The following is a 24,331-nucleotide window of genomic DNA, read 5'->3' as shown; positions in this document are numbered from 1 at the left end:
TCAGATTTCCTTACTTAAAATATTTATTGCATAATATCGATACAATTTATTCAATGGATGCCACCAGTGGTCGAACCGATAAAATCATTAAAAATTTGCTAATTGGTCCTGGGTTTGCACCTTACGAACCCAGGGCGATTTGGCCACTCGGAATTTTCCGGGCTTTCTTCTCATAAATTTACACCTAGATAGGAACCTATTTTCCATAGAAAGTCCTCCGGAACCTACCCGTTGACAGATCGTCCATGTGTTAAGTTGCTTTATCTCATCAATCCAATCAAATCCAATTAAACAAATTGTAGACAAAGAAATAAAGTTCAAAAATCAATTATTATACTGTAGAGCAGATACAATGTACAAAATCGTTAAGAAGACACGATGTAAATACTGTTTCTGTACAAATATTCGGTATTAAATCAAATTAATGTAAATTGTCTCAAGATAACATGAAGCTGAACGTTTCACAACATTTAAATATATATTTGAAAAAATATTTCAACTTCATGACTGAAAATAGAATTAATAAAAGACTATATAAATGAGTATCCGTGAGATAGAGTTATCAGAGAAAAATAAAAATGTAACACTGAAAATATCGTGAAATATAGTAATAACTTATTACAATACGAAGCAGGAAAAATAAACAATCAAACTTCAAAAATTAAAATATATTCTGGACAAAAAGCTTGTACAACGAGATCAGGGCTTTGTTGAATTGGATTTTTACCTGCACGAATCAAGAATTTACTTCTTTCACTCTGAATATTACAAAATAGCAGTAGCATTTGTTACGTTAAAAAATTGAAAATAGTAAAGGTAAAGAAGAGTCTCGGTTGCATGGGTATGTAATTTAAAGTTATTTTAATGATAGAATCATTCAATACTTTTCAGCAATAATGAAATGCACCATCGGTACGATAATTCTCACAATTGTATTAGTGATATTACATTTAGTATGTGCACTACATAATTATAATATATACGATAGATACAGAAACACTTCAATCAGAAGTGTTCATAGATGCACAAATGGATACTTGAAAACTTTTGGCATATTTCCCTGTAATCATCATTTCTGGATAAATCAGTTGCATGTAATGGCTTCTAGAATAGCACTTTTCAATCTTTTCCTTGATATTAAAAGACAAAGAGAGCATCCGACAAAACCAGTTAGAAAATTCACTACAAAGAAACGCCCTACCACGACTAAAACACCAACAAGCAAAGTTTTTCAAACTACAAGTTTCTCACCTCCGACGGAAATTAAAACTTATATTCCAAGTACAACGAAAATACCTAAGATCGTTATAACGGAAAAGCAGAAATATACAACAACAGAAACACCTACTTCATCGATAACATTATGGACCACATCAACCACAAAAGGGTCGTCGACTTTGACAATAAAAGAAGTGCTCACTTCAACTACAGCAGAAATACCCATGTTGACTATAACAGAAATGCCAACATCAACTACAACAGAAAAAAATATTTTGACTACAGCAGAAATTCCCATCTTAATTACAACAGAAATGCCCACCACAACTACAACAGAAATGCCTACTACATCAACAGAAATGCCTACTACACCAACAGAAATGCCCAATACTACAATAGAAATGCCTACTACAACAACAGAAATTCTGATTTTGACTACAACAAAAATACCTACTACAACAACAGAAATGCTCACTTCGACTACAATAGAAATGCCTACTACAACAACAGAAATGCCCACTTTAACTACAACAGGAAATGCCTACTACAACAACCGAAATTCTGACTTCAACTACAACAGGAATGCCTACTACACCAACAGAAATGCCCAATACTACAATAGAAATGCCTACTACAACAACAGAAATTCTGATTTTGACTACAACAAAAATACCTACTACAACAACAGAAATGCTCACTTCGACTACAATAGAAATGCCTACTACAACAACAGAAATGCCCACTTTAACTACAACAGGAATGCCTACTACAACAACAGAAATGCCCACTTTGACTACAACAGGAATGCCTACTACAACAACAGAAATGCCCACTTTGACTACAACAGGAATGCCGCTTCGACTACAACAGAAATGCCCACTTTGACTACAACAGGAATGCCCGCTTCGACTACAACAGAAATGCCTACTACAACAACCGAAATTTTGACTTCGACTACAACAGAAATGCCTACTTCAACAACCGAAATTCTGACTTCGACTACAACAGAAATGCCTACTACAACAACTGAAATTCTGACTTCGACTACAACAGAAATGCCTACTACAACAACAGAAATGCTCACTTCAACTACAACAGAAATGCCTACTACAACAACCGAAATGCCCACTTCGACTACAACAGGAATGCCTACTACAACAACAGAAATTTTGACTTCGACTACAACAGATATGCCCACTTCGACTACAACAGAAATGCCTACTTCAACAACCGAAAATCTGATTTCGACTACAACAGAAATGCCTACTACAACAACAGAAATGCTCACTTCAACTACAACAGAAATGCCTACTACAACAACCGAAATGCCCACTTCGACTACAACAGGAATGCCTACTACAACAACAGAAATGCCTACGTCAACAACCGAAATTCTGACTTCGACTACAACAGAAATGCCTACTACAACAACAGAAATGCCCACTTCGACTACAACAGGAATGCCTACTACAACAACAGAAATGCCTACTACAACAACCGAAATTTTGACTTCGACTACAACAGATATGCCCACTTCGACTACAACAGGAATGCCTACTACAACAACAGAAATGCCCACTTCGACTACAACAGAAATGCCTACTACAACAACCGAAATTTTGACTTCGACTACAACAGATATGCCCACTTCGACTACAACAGAAATGCCTACTTCAACAACCGAAATTCTGACTTCGACTACAACAGAAATGCCTACTACAACAACAGAAATGCTCACTTCAACTACAACAGAAATGCCTACTACAACAACAGAAATGCCCACTTCGACTACAACAGGAAGCCACTAACAACAGAAATGCCTACTACAACAACCGAAATTTTGACTTCGACTACAACAGATATGCCCACTTCGACTACAACAGGAATGCCTACTACAACAACAGAAATGCCTACGTCAACAACCGAAATTCTGACTTCGACTACAACAAAAATGCCAACTACAACAACTGAAATTCTGACTTCGACTACAACAGAAATGCCCATTTCCACTACAACAGAAATGCCCACTACTACAATAGAAATGCCTACTACAACAAGAGAAATTTTCATTTCGACTACAACAGAAATGCCCACTACAATTCTTACCTCGACTACAACAGAAATGCCCACAACTACAACAGAAATGCCTACAACACAAACAGAAATGTCTACCTCGATTATGACAGAAATACTCACTACAACTATATCAGAAATGCCTGCTACAACTACAACAGAAATGCCAACATCAACTAGAGAAACTGAAACAATGACTGAAACAACACCGAAATCCACGACTGAAACAACAAAAGCATTTGCTTTTACAACAGAAACATCAACATTCACAATAACAGAAGTATTCAATTCAGCCACAACGAAAACGAATACTTTAACTACAATGACAATGTTGATGTCGCCAAAAGTATATCGATATCCACATCAACAAGAAGATTCACTTCAAGTAGAACAAAAACGTCCAACTCGTGTGCAACAGAAATACTCACCTCAACAGCTACAGTTATGCCGACGTCATCTACAACTGAAACTTCCATATCCACTTCAACGGGGACTCCAACATCGACTAAAACAGAAATGCCTACGTCAGATACAATGCGAAGAAAAATCCAACATCGACTTCAACAGGAACTTCTACATCAACTACTACAGAAATGCGTACTTCAGCTACAACAGAAACTCCTACATCGACTAGAACAAAAATGCCTACTTCAACTACAACAGAAACAATAACAGAAGTATCTACTTCAACAACGGAAATGACCTAAGAAAGTAGTGACTTATCACGTATCTCCAAATACTTCATTTCTTTAACAAAATGGCCGAAAATAGTGCCGTTGTACTGTACCTAAATAAGGTGAAACATTGTATAAATCAACCTGAGAGTATTGTTTTAAATGTATCTAATTATTTTAATCGTTAAAATTCTTTATTGCGATATTATTAAATTTGTTTTACAATTTTGACTCTTTCCATCTTGTGGGAGCTAGGAGATCTCTCTTAGCTCCCACAAGATAAGACAAGATTGGAGTGATAAGACAATGCAAAATATGGCCGATATACCAATGGGCGTTCCTCCCGGGAGAACTTTCAATGGGAAATTGATTCCTGTTCAGATGGTTAATTACATACATTAAGAATTGTTTACTTCAGAAAATTTCGCGTTGGTCAGAAATAAATCCGCAACTAATTACCAAGGTACAGTAGTTTTAACCACTTGTGACTTAGGCGGACACTAAGAAAACATTTGTAATACCCATTGTGAGCCAAGTTCGTAATAGAGCATCAAACGTTTAGACTGGGTCTGACATATCCGGGATACAACGATCACGAAAAATTCTGGGGGTTTGCCGACCTCTCAAATTTGATCCCGGGTACTCCAGTCAGACACAGAAATTACAAAATAGAGTAGAAGCAGCGTTGCCCATTTGGATGTTTTATCTCCAGATTTAGTTGCTTTTTTTGTTTAGAAGTAAACTTGGAAATAAGTTTTTGAAGATTTGTTTCTAATGAGACTTGTTTCTGTATGTTATAAAAAGAAATTTTCCTGTTGTTGTGGATCAATAAAATGTTAAATCAAAGTAAAATTTTCAACCATAAGCAATAGGTTAAACGTAAAAATAGTGCTTAAGATTTTCAGGTTTATGGATTTCTCCCAAAATTTAGGGAATTTAGAAATAAGTTAGAGGGAAAAAAATTATACAAGGTATTTTGAAAGTTAAATATGGATTGAAATTAATAAAAATACCTGCCAAAATTTGTTCTTCAAAATAAATGACTAAATTGGTTCAAGAAAGGCCAACAACAGGAGCAGGGTGACACGTGAATGCAAAACTTAAGACCCTGAGATGTTTGCTATTCACATTTCAAATTATTTAAGTAAAATGTTTAATGTTTTGAATGTAACATTTTTTGAAACTCGTAGCAATCCAGAGGTTTTTAAAGATATTTTCTATCATACTTGGGGGCTTTTGCAAGTAATTTACTCCATGTTTAGAGATAAAGTTTTACACAAAATGGCAACGGCGAATGGAAGCTAGAAGGCCTTTGACATGTGTTGGTACGGTACCTTATAAATCCAGCTTATTATTGTGGTTATGATGGTTACATTATTAAAAACACATGACGGCAATTAGAATTAGAAAGGACGCAAGAAGTCTTATAATTCCTCTCTAGTGTTTGATGGCCATCTAGTCATCAACACGAGAAGAGAATTATCTGTAATAACCTGGGATAATCTGGACGAAAATTTTCATCCAGAATATTCTAAAATGAAATGAAATCATTTATTTATAATTATTATGTTTAACAAGAGATGACGGCCTAGAAGCTTGTTTCCTGCAAAACTGTTTAATAATTATTTAGCCCGATAAACAATCATTCGCTGTTCATTTCGTATTTGAGTAGATTTTATTTGAAACAAATCAAAATACTGTATTATGAATAACCATCTAAATAAATTTTTTGACATTATAATGAAAATATAGCATTAAATCTGTAACTTGTAAGCTTGTGTAGTAACAATTATTTTATAATTAAGAACTTTTATAACATTAATATATTATATATATTAATGCTATACATTATATAATAATTATATATTACCGTATTTTACGGACTATAAGACGCACCTGAATTTTGGAGGCAATTTTTCGAAGAAAAAAGTGCGTCTTATAGTCCGTAAAATACGGTATATTATAACATTAATGTATATTGGACTGTGTTTATTCTTTACATTAAATGAAATCTATGGAGTCTAAATATACCACGATGTAGGGAAATATTCTTTTCCTTTATTTAATAATTTCTAAGTACACGTGGTAGGATGTGATGTAAGGAATGACGTACTGTACGTAATAACGTATTTCACTAACATGTGACTTTATTTACTTGAAAAGGAGCAGTTTTCAATTTTTGATTTCTTAATTATTTAATATAAATTTCGATAAATGTTCATATTTCAAAATATAAACGATTATAATAATTATTTTTTAGGGAGAAAAGCTTGGAGACAAATAATTACATCAATAAAGTTTTATTTAATTATTATTAAATTTTTGGGTTTTTTTCACTAGTAGGTTTAAAATGCAGTATTGTATCAATACGAAAAGACAATGTCCCATGATCGAAAATATAGGGTTACATATATCGTATATTTTTTCGATTATAATTTGTGGATTTTTTACTCGAACTGGAGAGGGTAAATGCTCTATATTTCCCTCTCGGCAGATGCCCACGGCTAACGCTGATTTTTGTTCGGATATTAATGCGTAATAGGTCTCTTGTTTCTCTTATTGTGGGCGTACTTAGTTCGACTGACTGGGAATTTATTGGATTAATAGGATTCATATTATTAAGGTAACGTACTGTACAGTACATATAGAGTGCCTCTCGTAAGACTTTCTATGGGAAACTGTTCCGTATTAGGATGTTAGACGTGTGTAGAAAACACGGAAAACTTCATATGGCAGTTGGACGGCACGAATTCGCGACTACGTTCAGAAGTGTTTTCGCGAAATGGTTCCTATTTAAATGTAAGATGTGTGAAGGAAATCGGGAAATCTCTACGTGGCCATCCGTTAATCAGGCACAAACTTGCGAAAAAATAGTCCAATGGTCTTATCCATTCGGCTACTGGAAAGACGACTGACAGGAGTTGATCAAAATGCACGACGGACGAGACATTCTTATCTTTAATTAATTATAAAAATCGGAATACAGATTCCAATCGGGACCAATCGCTCCGGAACCTGGTCTATTTTGGGTCCCGATACGGAAGTGTTATAAGTGAGGTTTGAAGTGGATAGCTACTTCATATTCACGGTAGATCGTGCCTTAGATAGGCCAATACTGCGCGTTTGTTTGGCTGAGATTACGATACAGGGCCTTGTCCAAATATTGATTTAAAACTTCTATATACTGAGAAGTTCATGTTTATGTCGTTACAAAACCAAATTTAAAACCATAAGTTTACTAAAGTTAGATTATATATATTGTATGTATATTTTAATATATGTCCCTATATTTTTTTATGCGGATAAAATTTTTCTCATATTCTATTAATGAATCGGGGAATTAATAGAATTACAAAACTAATTAGTACAGATCGGAATTATCTACAAAATACAAAATCCATGCAATAAAAAAGAAATATTAACATAGTGTTTTATATATAAATGACTTTAAGTAAAATAAAATTAGAAATTAAGATAATAAAGTGCAAACATTTCAATACTTTTAAAGGGTTTTAAGGATTACAAAATTCTTGATCATGTTTTATCATGTTTATACACAACTTCGTATATGCACAGGGCTGACGATCTGGGGCAAAATGCATATAGAAGGTTAAATTATTAAATTATAATTAAAAAATACTTTTAATATACTTTAATATATTAAAATGAGTAAGTAAACATAAAAAGTAATATATGTGTCTCTGATTCCTCAGGTCCAGAGAAATTTGCTTTTTTGCACCCCTTTGGGAGAGCCTATATATGAACAAAAAAATATTAATTTATTTATTTAACTTCGTGAGGATTAAGAACACCTTTATCATACACATAATGAATTCGGCGCGACCGGATCCGGCATATCCAGCACAGACACCACAAAAGTTCCTAGTGTTGCTAGCTCAGATTTGATTCCGGGTCTTTCAGAGTAGTAATCTGACTCCTTGATGATGTAATTTATCTTAAAATAGTAATTACATAAAAATATTCAAATGCGAATCCGCATGATATAGTTATCAGATAAAAATAGAAATTCAAAGTTAAAAATATCGTGGAATAAAGTAATAACTTATTATAATACTAAGCCGGAAAAATAAACAATCGAAATTCAAGGATTAAAATATACTCTCTCTACCAAAGGCTTGTACTAAACGCTTGTATTCTACCTGTATGAATCCGAAGTTTACTTCTTTTAATCTAAATATTAAGTAACAGTTCCGTTTGAATTTCGAAGTTCTAAACCTGAAGAACAGCAAGGTCTTCTATGCACGGTATGTAATTTAAAGTTTTTAACGATAAAATCAAACAAAATTCTTCAACAGTAATGAAATTCGCAGTCTGTACGATAATTCTTACATTTGTGATAGTGACAGTACATTTAGTTTCTGCACGAAATAATTATAACAGATATGGAAGATATAGAAACACTGCATTCACAAGAAGGGTTCACAGATACTTAAATCCATTTGTCAGACTTCCCTGTAAACATCACTTCTGGATAAATCCTTTTTATAGCATTCTCCACAATATTAAAAGACAAAGAAAGCGTCGGAGAAAAATAATAAAAATTCCAACTACAACAAAAAGTCCCACAACGACTATTACCGAAATAATTACATCGATTACTACAAAAACGCGAAAATCAACGACTACAGTTTCTGAAACAACAACAATAACACCTGCCACTGAAATTAAAATTTACACATCCACCACAACAAAGTTACCTGAGACTACTATAACAGAAAACCAGATAAACATTACAACAGAAACATCACCTTCAACTATAAAAAAATACACCACGTCAACAACAGAAATTATTACTTCCAATACACCAAAAACACTTACAACGACCATACCAGAAATTTCAAGCACAACAACAACAGAAACTCCTATAACTACAACAGTAAGTCTAACAACGACTACAACAGAAACTCCAACCACAACCACAACAGAAATGCCTACCACGACAACGACGAAAATTCCAACAACAACAACAACTACGAAAAATCACCTACAACGACCACTACAGAGATGCCTACCACAACAACAACGGAAGTTCCAACGACAACTACAACAGAATCACCTACAACTACCACTACAGAGATGCCTAATACGACAACAACAGAAATTCCAAAAACAACAACTACGACAAAATTACCTACAACGACCACAACAGAAATGCCTACCACGACCACAACAGAGATGCCTACCACGACGACAACGGATATTTCAACAACAACAACAACAACAACAGAGTCACCTACAACGACCACAACAAAGATGCCTACCACCACAACAACGGAAATTCCAACAACAACTACGACAGAATCACCTACAACGACCACAACAGAGATGCCTACCACGACAACAACGGATATTCCAACAACAACAACAACAGAATCACCTACAACGACCACAACAGAGATTCCTACCATGACAACAACAGAAATTCCAACAACAACTACGACAGAATTACCTACAACGACCACTACAAAGATGCCTACCACGACAACAACGCAAATTCCAACAACAACAACTACGACAGAATTACCAACAAAAATGCCTACCACGACAACAACGAAAATTCCAACAACAACTACGACAGAATCACCTACAACGACCACAACAGAGATGCCTACCACGACAACAACGGAACTTCCAACAACAACAACTACGACAGAATTACCAACAACGACCACTACAGAGATGTCCTACCACGACAACAACGCAAATTCCAACAACTACAACGGAATTACCTACAACGATCACAACAGAGATGCCTACCACGACAACAGCGGAAATTCCAACAACAACAACAACAACAACAACGACAGAATCACCTACAACGACTACAACAGAGATGCGTACCACCACAACAACGCAAATTCCAACAACAACAACGACAGAATTACCAACAACAACAACAACAACAACAACAGAGATGCCTACCACGACAACAACGCAAATTCCAACAACAACAACTACGACAGAATCACCTACAACGACCACTACAGAGATGCCGACCACGACAACAACGACAGAATTACCAACAACAACAACGACCACAACAGAGTTGCCTACCACGACAACAACGGAAATTCCAACAACAACAACAACGACAAAATTACCTACAACGACCACTACAGAAATGCCTACCACGACAACAACGCAAATTCCAACAACAACTACGACAGAATTATTTACAACGACCACAACAGAGATGCCTACCACGACAACGACAGAAATTCCAACAACAACTACGACAAAATTACCAACAACGACCACTACAAAGATGCCTACCACGACAACAACAGAATTACCAACAACAACAACGACCACAACAGAGTTGCCTACCACGACAACAACGAAAGTTCCAACAACAACAACAACAGAATTACCTACAACGACCACAACAGAGATGCCTACCACGACAACAACGGAAGTTCCAACAACAACTACGACAAAATTACCACAACGACAACTACAGAGATGCCTACCACGACAACAATGAAAGTTCCAACAACAACAACTACGACAGAATTGCCTACAACGACCACTACAGAGATGCCTACCACGACAACGACGACAAAATTACCAATAACAACAACGACCACAACAGAGTTGCCTACCACGACAACAACGGAAATTCCAACAACAACTACGACAAAATTACCAACAACGACAACTACAGAAATGCCTACCACGACAACAACAGAAGTTCTAACAACAACGACTACGACAAAATTACCTACAACGACCACTACAGAGATGCCAACCACGACAACAACGACAGAATTACCAACAACAACAACGACCACAACAGAGTTGCCTACCACGACAACAACGGAAATTCCAACAACAACAACAACGACAAAATTACCTACAACGACCACTACAGAAATGCCTACCACGACAACAACGCAAATTCCAACAACAACTACGACAGAATTATTTACAACGACCACAACAGAAATGCCTACCACGACAACAGCAGAAATTCCAACAACAACTACGACAAAATTACCAACAACGACCACTACAGAAATGCCTACCACGACAACAACGCAAATTCCAACAACAACTACGACAGAATTATTTACAACGACCACAACAGAAATGCCTACCACGACAACAACGAAAATTCCAACAACAACAACAACAAAATTACCAACAACGACCACAACAGAAATGCCTACCACGACAACAACAACAGAATTACCAACAACGACCACTACAGAGATGCCTACCACGACAACAACGAAATTCCAAACAACAACTACGACAGAATTACTTACAACGACCACAACAAAGATGCCTACCACGACAACAACTGAAATTCCAACAACAACAACTACGACAGAATTACCTACAACGACCACAACGAAGATGCCTACCACGACAACAACGCAAATTCCAACAACAACAACTACGACAGAATTACCTACAACGACCACAACAAAGATGCCTACCCACAACAACAACGACAGAATTACCAACAACAACGACCACAACAGAGATTCCTACCACGACAACAACGGAAATTCCAACAACAACAACAACGACAGAATTACCTACAACGACCACAACAGAAGATGCCTACCACGACAACAACGACAGAATTACCAACAACAACAACGACCACAACAGAGTTGCCTACCACGACAACAACGGAAGTTCCAACAACAACAACAACAAAATTACCAACAACGACCACAACAGAGATGCCTACCACGACAACAACAACAGAATTACCAACAACGACCACTACAGAGATGCCTACCACGACAACAACGAGAAATTCCAACAACAACTACGACAGAATTACCTACAACGACCACAACAAAGATGCCTACCACGACAACAACGGAAATTCCAACAACAACAACTACGACAGAATTACCTACAACGACCACAACGAAGATGCCTACCACGACAACAACGCAAATTCCAACAACAACAACTACGACAGAATTACCTACAACGACCACAACAAAGATGCCTCCCACAACAACAACGACAGAATTACCAACAACAACGACCACAACAGAGATTCCTACCACGACAACAACGGAAATTCCAACAACAACAACAACGACAGAATTACCTACAACGACCACAACGAAGATGCCTACCACGACAACAACGACAGAATTACCAACAACAACAACGACCACAACAGAGTTGCCTACCACGACAACAACGGAAGTTCCAACAACAACAACAAAATTACCAACAACGACCACAACAGAGATGCCTACCACGACAACAACGAAAGTTCCAACAACAACAACGACAGAATTACCTACAACGACCACAACAGAGATGCCTACCACGACAACAACGGAAATTCCAACAACAACAACTACGACAGAATTACCTACAACGACCACAACAGAGATTCCTACCACGACAACAACGGAAATTCCAACAACAACAACAACGACAGAATTACCTACAACGACCACAACGAAGATGCCTACCACGACAACAACGACAGAATTACCAACAACAACAACGACCACAACAGAGTTGCCTACCACGACAACAACGGAAGTTCCAACAACAACAACAACAAAATTACCAACAACGACCACAACAGAGATGCCTACCACGACAACAACGAAAGTTCCAACAACAACAACGACAGAATTACCTACAACGACCACAACAGAGATGCGTACCACGACAACAACGGAAATTCCAAAAACAACAACTACGACAGAATTACCTACAACGACCACAACAAAGATGCCTCCCACAACAACAACGACAGAATTACCAACAACGACCACGACAGAGATTACCAACAACAACGACAAATTACCAACAACAACGACAGAATTACCAACAACAACGACCACAACAGAGATTCCTACCACGACAACAACGGAAATTCCAACAACAACAACAACTACAGAATTACCTACAACGACCACAACGAAGATGCCTACCACGACAACAACGACAGAATTACCAACAACAACAACGACCACAACAGAGATGCCTACCACGACAACAACGAAAGTTCCAACAACAACAACGACAGAATTACCTACAACGACCACAACAGAGATGCCTACCACGACAACAACAAAAATTCCAACAACAACAACTACGACAGAATTACCTACAACGACCACAACAAAGATGCCTACCAAGACAACAACGCAAATTCCAACAACAACAACTACGACAGAATTACCTACAACGACCACAACAGAGATGCCTCCTACAACAACAACGACAGAATTACCAACAACAACAACGACCACAACAGAGTTGCCTACCACGACAACAACGGAAATTCCAACAACAACGACAACAGAATTACCAACAACAACCACAACAGAGATGCCTACCACGACAACAACGCAAATTCCAACAACAACAACAACGACGACGACGACAGAATTACCAACAACAACAACAACAACAACAACAACAAAGATGCCTACCACGACAACAACAGAAGTTCCAACAACAACAACGACAGAATTACCAACAACGACCACAACAGAGATGCCTACCACGACAACAACAGAAGTTCCAACAACAACGTCAAAATTACCCACAACAACCACAACAGAGATGCCTACCACGACAACAACAGAAGTTCCAACAACAACGTCAAAATTACTCACAACGACCACAACAGAGATGCGTACCACGAACAACAACGACAGAATTACCAACAACGACCACTACAAAGATGCCTACCACGACAACAACGGAAGTTCCAACAACAACAACGTACAAAATTACCCACAACGACCACAACAGAGATGCCTACCACGACAACAACAGAAGTTCCAACAACAACAACGACAAAATTACCAACAACGACCACTACAAAGATGTCTACCACGACAACAACAGAAGTTCCAACAACAACAACGACAAAATTACCAACAACGACCACAACAGAGATGCCTACCACGACAACAACAGAAGTTCCAACAACAACAACGACAAAATTACCAACAACGACCACTACAAAGATGTCTACCACGACAACAACAGAAGTTCCAACAACAACAACGACAAAATTACCTACAACGACCACTACAAAAATGCCTACCACGACAACAACGGAAATTCCAACGACAACTACGACAGAATTACCTACAACGACCACAACAGAGATGCCTACCACGACAACAACGGAAGTTCCAACAACAACAACGACAAAATTACCTACAACGACCACTACAAAAATGCCTACCACGACAACAACGGAAATTCCAACGACAACTACGACAGAATTACCTACAACGACCACAACAGAGATGCCTACCACGACAACAACGGAAGTTCCAACGACAACTACAACAGAATTACCTACAACGACCACAACAGAGATGCCTACCACGACAACAACAGAAGTTCCAACAACAACAACGACAAAATTACCAACAACGACCACTACAAAGATGCCTACCACGACAACAACAGAAGTTCCAACAACAACAACGACAAAATTACCTACAACGACCACTACAAAAATGCCTACCACGACAACAACGGAAATTCCAACGACAACTACGACAGAATTACCTACAACGACCACAACAGAGATGTCTACCACGACAACAACAGAAGTTCCAACAACAACAACGACAAAATTACCAACAACAACCACAACAGAGATGCCTACCACGACAACAACGGAAGTTCCAACAACAACAACGACAAAATTACCTACAACGACCACTACAAAAATGCCTACCATGACAACAACGGAAATTCCAACGACAACTACGACAGAATTACCTACAACGACCACAACAGAGATGCCTACCACGACAACAACGGAAGTTCCAACGACAACTACAACAGAATTACCTACAACGACCACAACAGAGATGCCTACCACGACAACAACGGAAGTTCCAACAACAACAACGACAAAATTACCAACAACGACCACAACAGAGATGCCTACCACGACAACAACGGAAGTTCCAACAACAACAACGACAAAATTACCTACAACGACCACAACAACCAAAATTCCAACAACTACGACAGAATCTTCTACAACAACTACATCATCTACTACAACAGAAGCGCAATCCCTGGTCGATATAGTTTTTGATTTTATACAATTTGTGTAAACATTGTATAATTTACAATAATCATAGAAATTTCTTTTTATGAAGTTACGCAAGAAATACTGAAATTACAAATATTTTTATCCAGGGAGAATCGTATCTACATACTACATGATTTTAGCATGTAGATACGATTCTCCCTGGATAAGATTATTGATAGATTATCATTTCCTTGTATAAGATTACATTATGGTAGATTATCATTTAAATACAATTAACATTATTTAAATGATAATCTATCATAATGTAACCGAGTAAAACTCCGATTATCGGAATTAATTGGGACATCGTCCTCTCTGAATATGCAGAATATCCGGCTAATTAGATTTATGCTTTATATAGTCATGTTTTTCATCCAGACATCCTGTTGGATACGATTAGAAATAAAATCTCTAAATACTGGGATGAAAATCACTGGACACAGGGATGAAAACCACTGGGCACATTTCTATTTATTTCTTATGGTCTTTATTGTTCTTTATTATCTTTATGGTCTCTAATTTTAGAGTAATATTTAATTTTAATACAAAAAATTTACTGCAATAATCTTTTAATTAAAATTTTTATTTTTATTTTTAAAAATCCAGTAAGATTATCTGAAATATAGTTGAAAAAGTTATGAATATATGAAATTACATAATGTATAGTATTAATAATTGAACAGATATTAATTGGCTGAAGTAAATGTATAAATATATAAACAAGTATTTTTTGTAAAATATATTAAAATTGAATTTGGATTGTTTCATGAGATATCTTTTCTCTATAACTTTGTTTTATAAAGGAAGTTTGATCTGTGTGTGTATGGGGGCACGATTTTGTTTACCCACTTTAAAGCTTAATAACGCCTGTGTCTAAAATTCCTGAAATTTTGCGGGAGGTTCATATATTTTTGTGACTAAGGGGTTGAGGAGATTGAGGGAACATATGTATCATATCTCGAGTAGGATCGTACTTAATGACGATTTTACACGTTATTAGCATTTACGATAGAGAGGTTGAGGCCAGTGGCGTAGCGTGGGTGTCAACCGCCCGGGGCGGAGGAAAATTTCGCCGCCCCCTCAAAATTTCGCCCCCTCTTAAATAAAATACGGGGAATCCCTACAAGCAGTGGTGATATTCGAAATATTTAACAAAGGGTTCGCTAGCAGAAAATTTTTCCCTGACAATCACCGACAAACAAAATGGAAGTTTTGGTAGAAATAAATACAATACCTTTTCTTGCGATATATCTAATAATCAGTGGCGTATTTGGAACGTAACGAGCCCTGGGCGAAGACCAGGTAACAATAGTATATTAGTGCTGTCGACTTTTTTTTTTTTAGACAGAGAAATCTTTTACCCCAAATCGCACTACTCATAGTAGACAGATGTCATCATCTCTCGAATACAATATCCTTTTTATTTCGCTGTCCATAGCCCGAGACGTCTTCCACAGCCATCTTGTATTATCTCACGCGCATGAGATTGTGGGATCTCTTATAACTGGATCTAGTTTCAAGAACTCTCTTGAATCGATCGCGATTAAACTTCGTTTCGGTCGAGATTGAAACGGTCGAGAGAGATCGCACCAAGACATAGTCCCCGACCTTGTTCACAATCTAGAATCTAGATTGAAATGCTCGGTGCGAACGGGGTATAAGGCTCTAGTTTAGTAGTATTACAGAGTATAATACATATATTTTAATATATTTTTAAAAAAAAACAAAACCACTGAGAAATGTTACGTGTGTTTAACAAGGTTCGGGAAATAGGCCGGATGGCCGAGCGGTCAAGGTTAGCAGCCTGCCGCCCTGGGGGACCCGGGATCGAATCCGGACGGGTCGAATAATCCCCAGGAATTTTTCGGGGGGTGGTCCGTCCGGATATGTCGGTCCCCGTCCCTCACCACCCGGCCGGCCTATTGTGGGCTTGGCCGAATCCATAATGGGCTTGCTATAAGAGGCCCTCTTAGTGCCCACAGGGCGGAAAGAGTTACAAAAAAAAAAAAAAAAAAAAAAAAGAGAAGGTTCGGGAAATTGAAAATTTTAACAACGGGTTCGGCCGAACCTGTGCGAACCCGCTGAATATCACCACTGCCTACATATCAGTACAGACGGTGTCGTCAGTTGCTACAATCAGCAAGATGTCATATTATACATTCATTTAAAGAAAGGGGATTCCCAGTTTCGTCACAGAATAAGTAATGAAAAATTCCGTGCTCATTTCAATCGGTCCGAATTGTAGGTGCGATAAAAATATGAAATAAAATGATTCAAATTTTTACAAGATATTATTATTATTTATTGTGAAAAAATGGCGCCCCCTAAAAGGGCCGCCCCTGCCGCCCCCACTAAGCTACGCCACTGGTTGAGGCGCAAGTACAAACGTTAAACTTGTATGGCAAGCAGAAGTACAGTACACGTTTGACGTTTTAGGTCCACGTAAAAGACTTCGTGGAGCTCGTTCCCAACATCACGTGACTCAGTGAACGTCGTGCATTGACTCACGGGAAATTTGTTGAAAAAATGGCAGATACATTTAACATCGAGGATTACCAACAAAGGTAAAAGGTAAATTAAACTGTTTAAAGGTATTTATAGGATGTTTAATAACACTGAATAATTATTTTTGGTAACAGTTCCACCCATAACACGGTAGATACATTTCGTGTTATATGAATCCCTGTTGTACGAGTCACTTAAATACATTAGCTAATCACAGCCCGGCACGTGTGCAGTTTCGGGGCTACGGCTGTTTGACAGGTTTTCTTCCATATAATTAATCGATTCTAGACTAATTTGACTCAACATTTCCAAATCACATATAATTTTTTGGGAATAATCCATATAAACTATGTTATAAACAAAAAATTGTAGGATTACTTATCGAGTGCGCACCATTCGACGACGCCATTGTTTAAGCTTGTTTTGTCGTGGAGCGACTCATCGAACGGCGGACGCGTGTTTCCTGATCAGCGAATTTTTCGCAGAAAAATAACTTAACTTTGGAGACATCATTAATAAAAATATAATTTTTATGGCCGTTGAATATTAAATGTTTTTTAGTAGGTCCAATCTCGTTTAAACTCAACGGTTTGTGCAATATCTGCTATTGGTCCAGATTCGACCAATCCTGTCGCGACAAGAGTCGGCGAAGACGTTTTTCCGTGTTATAGGAATCTCTTTTAGCGTGTTATACGAACCCGATCGCAATTTTTTAACCGAGTTATACGAATCCGTGTTATATGAACCCGCGTTATAGGGGTCTACTGTACAGCCCACAGCTGCACAAATTCTTTGCGAAGCACGTGGTCTCAAATTATACGTTTTTTCTTATAAGTCGAATATATCATCGGGAATTATGACATGAACATTTAATATGACAACAGCTTAAACTAAAGATATATACTGTTTGGCACCTCTTTGATGCCTCGTCAGGACTGACATCATGGTGTCTTGTTTGTCACGGTATCCACAACGGTGAATTGTTTCGTTGTTGACGGTTGGTCATGCGAACGGCAGCGTATGTGGGTGATCGGACTCGGGATGGAGACGGTGAGACAGTTCAACGGAAGTAATGCGCTCAGATACTAAGGTTAACAAACAAATAATCATTTAATTTCAAAGAAAAATAGTACATGATATAATTTATGCTGAAACGAAATAGACTATGCACAGTAGGTGGTCGTGAGAGAGAGAAAAATTTACAATAAATCGTACGTTGTAATAAATACCTGGGCTTTATGAGATCCGCTAAAAGAACAGATGAAGGTGATGGGTCAGACTGTCCGTTTCTTGGGTATATTACTGGAGAAGGTAGGCACGATAGGAGTGTTCCAAGTGCGGGGACGTACTCCTGTTGGGATCGATATCATTTCGTATGAGAAGACACAGAGTTCTGTATTGATTGAGCAGGTGACAACTGACTCCTTAGCCGTCAGTCAGTGGCGGAGCAAGACCTAAATTTGATGTGGGCATTTTACAGGTACATTTCGCGAGGCCCTCTGGTGTCGCAAGAAGACGGATTTTATAAAATAAAAAGCAGTTGAAACTGTCAAATTTTTATTCATAAGAATGCAAACTATATTTTTGGCTAACATTTTTAAAATTTTTTTTTAAAATTAAAGGAATAGAAATTTCCTGCTTTTAGCCTTACTGGACTCTTTAATAATTGTATCGTAATTCAGCTTAGATAGCAGTGTTTCTCAAACTTTTTGGTCCGCGAGCCCCCTTTTGCACTTAAAAATTTCAAAGGACTCCCGAAAAATGAGTATACATAGAAAAACATCCCGGAGGTAGTGGGACAATTTAAATTCAGGAGGCGTTAATTTCTTTTGTTTAATTAATCTATCCCATGTTGAAATTTTTCTCTGTTGCGTGTCGCTTTGCGTTGAATTTTTGTCAATGTTAAGACTAACGAAATTTTTTAAAAATTATTTCTTTATTTTTTCACAAACAAAATAATTATTTTAAAAAATATTAAAATAAAAAAAGGTTATATTTCGGAAGTTAATCTAGTCTCAAAACGTTCTGATTCAGCACAACACAGTCTTTAGAAAAACAAGCAAAACTTACCACTCACGACGGGAAAAAATTCTCGTTCAAATACTGGCGCATCCATAAGTACCCTCTCATGGTCGCGCCATGCTGCCAGCTAAAAACGCATATCAACTAAAATAATTTTTTATGAAATAAAAAGACGGTCGCTTCCAAAAAATTATTTTTTGGAAGCGACCGTCTTTTTATTTCATAAAAAATATTTTCATCCAGCAAAATTTTAAAACTAAAATAATATCAAAGTATCCCAAGATATAGCCAAATATTGCAGCGCCACAGCACTAGCGAAAATTCGAATTTGCCGACTGAAATGCTTTCGGTTGATAGGTTTTCGGATAAACGACGTTCTACTGTATTTCTAACTCGACTTGCCTACAGACACAACGCTGCTAGCGAACACCGTTCCAAATGACAACACTGTTCTATCATAGTTTAGGCGGAGAGTGGAACTCGGGGGATTCCCCAATAGCGTACACATTAATGAATATTATATTTAGGCTCGTATTTAAATATTTATATTGTTTTTATTATTAATATGTGCAATTTATTTAAGTAAACATTATTTTATATATTTTTTATTTTTATTATTTCTAAAGATGAATCCATAGTAAATTTATAAAATATTTGAAAAAAATTGATTTGGCATCAATTTTTAGCGACCCCCCAAATATTTTTCACGACCCCCACTTTGAGAATTACTGCTATATAGTATATAGCAGGAGTGGGCAAGTAAGAGTTAAAATGCATGGGAGCCGCAGTTCTGAACTGTCGTGGCAGATAGTATGGTAAGGCGCGCGATTTTATTATATAATATTAATATAATATAAAGCAAATATTGAATTTTTTCAATAAACATATTTTCACAAAATTATAAAAATAAAATTGTAAAAATAATAATAAAAAACAGAAATTAACACTTTCAGCAAGAGCCGCATGTAACTCAAAAAAAATCCTCATGCGGCTCTCGGAACCGCATTTGCCCATGTCTGGTATATAGCATCAATAGATAAAATTGCAAAAGCTGAAAGTCTTTCCTGACCCATTGTATTTCTTAAGTAATTTTTATTAGTTTTAATTTTGAAAAGCTTCTTTCAGCGTAGGCAGTACTTACCGGTATTGTTAACAAAATTCGAACGACAATGTAAATATTTGGGTAAATTTCTGTCAAGTTATTTTCTGTAATGTATTGGAGCAGCTGTTTCACATCTTTAATGAAGTTGGGTAAATTTGGGATCATTGTTTGTAATTCTTCATATAATTCGTAAGGTTGGAAGTGACTGCTCTCACCCACTCGCAGGACTGAGTGTAAATCTTGACAGTTTTTTAATATTTTTTTAACTTGCTTAGATCATAGAGAAAACGAAAATTTTCAAAATGTTGATTTAAAGACATAAATCTCGAATCCATATTGCTTATTATAGAATCAATCATGGTGTTAAAAATTCTGTTTCATACCGGCTTTTGAGAGACTGTATAGGTTGATCGCTGCCTTCATAATCGGACATCCTTTTCTTTTTTGCTACCCTTTCATTTTTTAAGCCTTTTGGCAGTTTATAACTGCTATTCTCAATAAATTGACGAGCGTCAGACAAGCATTTTTCGAATTCAGCGTGAAAGTAACGTAAACAAACAGAATGGAAAATCCCCAGCTCTGGCTGGCGGGGATTCCCCGCGATAGCAACGCAACGCCAGCAAATGTTGCTAGACTAAATAAAAACAAATTTGGTATGTCAATATGTATTTATCGTTTTATGACGAGTAAAATTCTTTCGTTGCGTTCACGGCTTTTAAGTAATGCATAAACCTTCGAGGCGCGAGGCTCCTCGGACCGCGAGGCCGTAGGCGGAGGCCCAGTCGCCCACGCCTTACGCCTCCTCTGCCGTCAGTTCCGATATTAAAATGGTAGCACACTGCCGGGAAGTCAAAGAATCACGGAAAAGCGTCGCTTTCATCGTCGAGAACGTGCAAACTGAGAATTTCTTCAGTAGTAGATGAGAACAGTTATCCAAATAGATATAACGAAATCGTGTATTTTTTTTTTTTTTTTTTTTTTTTTTTTTTTTTTTTGTCGAATTCCGGGTTCTTACATCACCTTTTAAAAGTTAATAGTAAAGAGAATAAGTACAATTTTAGGACATAGTCTCTCCTTCCAAATTATCACTCTGACTATAATGGATCCAATCCTTTAACTGCTTGACTTACACTCTTCTATAGTTACAACATAATTTAATTTTTCATCATGAAATTCAAAACGGGCCCACCAGTACACAAGCGGTTCAGTTCCCTGAACACTGGAGTTCGGTCGTGGGTTCGCGCCTCGCCTGGACGGGCTGACCACGTTTTCCATGTTATCTCCATGTCTGTAATGCCTGAATAGGGACCAGTTGCCCTTAAAAAGATCTCCCAGAGGGCATTTCCCCTAGGCAGATCGCTCAAGTGTTGCCTTGCCATAACTTAACAAAACAAACAAACAAACGATTCAAAACGATGCCCTGAAAAGGGCCTTTTGCGCTCAGATCTGCGAGCACAACTTCCCCGAAACTAATAATCTGGGGAGTAAAGATTCGCAGCGGCAACAAGAAAATGGTGCAGTCAAACCGCCATGTCCGGATATTTGGCTTTAAAAAGATATTCAGCCAAATATCCGACCATGTGTTCCTTGCGGACACAGTACCGGGAACGTTTGCGCACACCTCCCGCCACATCCATTCGATGGTGTTGGTGTGGGAGCCCGTCTGGGGATCAACAAAGTTATACCTGTGATTAACTGTCAGGTGATGAAAGCCTTCAGTTTGAAGAAAATCATACGACTTCCAGCAATCACTGATAACTGTTGTCCTAGGAAGCACCCACTCCTTGATGACTCCCAGTAATATGTGGCTAGCGCGTTTCCACCGGTACCAGAAAGTACCGGTTCTTCGAGACTCCCTCCCGATACCTCCGAAGATCCACTGACCTTCGACTATTCTCCCCTTATTGAACTTCCGCGATCCGAATTTCGCCTCGTATATTTTGACAACTCGGCCTTTTTCTCCAAGTTTTTCCGTTGTAGAGGACATCGTGGATGAATACCTCTCTGCAGAAAGAGTTCCAATCCACGATGGTCGTCCGGGAAAGGCCGAGAAATCGAACTAGCTGAGCTTGTTTCGGAGGCTTCCATACCAATAAGGTGAGAATAAGTCCCCACAGGGTAACGAGATTGAGACTCGAACATTCAACAAAGGTACCTGCCCATATCGACTTACTCCACTCTCAAGGTGCCGCACATTTCTTACCTCGTCGGATTCCGTCCAGGAAATCTTTAAATTGCGGAGCAAATGGGAGAGGAGGAGACGCTCGTCGGAGAGAAGGCCGAAGAATAACGGCTAGTGTCTCCATATGAACCCGATCGATTGAAAGAAACAAAGAGAGCAGGAGAGAAGGACTCGAGACTGGTAACACGGAAGTCTCAGGAACTTTGGAAACCTGCTGAGCTTAGAGAGAGCATACTCTTCTGATAACTATCTCAGGGACGGTAAGTGCTGAGACCGGACGAACCGTACAGTAGAGTCATTCCACAGACTGACCGAGGCCTCTCCAGAGCTTAATACTTTCCGAAAGCCAATCTAGTACGTGAGACACCACTGTGTATCCTGTATTTACTGTGTTTTCCAACCTGTATACTCTATATATATATTTTGTAAATAAACTGTAAATAACTATCCTGAGTGTGGAGGTGTGCTTTCATCGAATTTGGAACACAACTATTTCAAGTCGTGATAAATACGGCAAACCAACTGAACGAGACGGAGTTCGGGGAGAAACTTCACTACGGTTATCAATGTTCCAAAATTTTAAAAACCTGAAGATGGCCTGTAGAACTGGTTGAAAACGTTAGTTACGGTAAAATAATTCTCAGTTAGATAAGGTGTTGTGAAAGTTAAAAAGAACAATAAAGAATAAACGACTTTCAGAAATATTAAATCAAATAACAATTTTTATTATTAAATATGTATTTCATGTATTAAATGTATTATTATTGATCCAGATTTATAAATTATATCACCAGTGTACTGATAACTAAGCAATACTTAAAAACTGGATTTAATTAAGTCCAAATCACTTAACTATACCATTAATATCCAGTAAAATAATATACTTACTAAATAATAAAACAAACCTTTTCGACGGCTTTTTCAAACAATGTACTGTACTTTTACTAATTCAAAAAGTGTAATTAATAAATTTAAAATTATAAATAAAACATTAAATTTCCAATTAATTTATTCAATACTGTTATTAATTAGTACAAGACTAAAGTCGAAGAAAACGATTTTATATTTAGAAATTTATAATTTCGATAAGATTCTACGCATTTTCAATGGGAATTTTGAAGTACAGTACTTCGATTATTATTTTATTTAGTTTTAAAAAATTTGTTTTGTTTTGTGAAAAATAAATCGTCGTTGTCAAATCGTGTATCAAATAGGACTTATGGTTGGAGGTTACGTAGTATCAAAAACGTTTATCAAACTGTAGTCCGCGAACTCTGGAAAACCAAAAATGTGTTATTTTGGGTCGTTGAGCTGTCAGAAAAGATTTGTATTTAAAATTATAAAGTATTAAATTATATACAAAAAACAGATTGTATTATTAAAAGTGATCTATTTAAATTTAGAGTTATAATTATTTTTTCAGAGAAGAATCACGTAACACTGAACATTGAACGTCACGTTCAATGTTC

At 37.3% G+C, this 24,331-nt stretch overlaps 1 protein-coding gene across 1 annotated transcript; it reads left to right on the top strand.

The window, feature by feature from the left end:
• The first annotated feature begins 1,097 nt into the window (after positions 1–1,097).
• On the top strand, positions 1,098–15,073 carry LOC136984877 (mucin-2-like). The gene is made up of 4 exons (XM_067282018.1): positions 1,098–3,018; positions 3,078–3,888; positions 8,726–13,692; positions 13,740–15,073. The coding sequence occupies exons 1-4, from the start codon at positions 1,098–1,100 to the stop codon at positions 15,071–15,073; spliced, it is 9,033 nt and encodes a 3,010-aa protein (XP_067138119.1).
• Positions 15,074–24,331: the final 9,258 nt, after the last annotated feature.

This window comes from Centruroides vittatus, unplaced genomic scaffold (genome assembly GCF_030686945.1).
Source record: "Centruroides vittatus isolate TY-2023 unplaced genomic scaffold, ASM3068694v2 contig_936, whole genome shotgun sequence".
In the NCBI taxonomy this organism is placed as follows: Eukaryota; Metazoa; Arthropoda; class Arachnida; order Scorpiones; family Buthidae; genus Centruroides; species Centruroides vittatus.
This window is presented reverse-complemented; position numbering and strand designations above follow the sequence as displayed.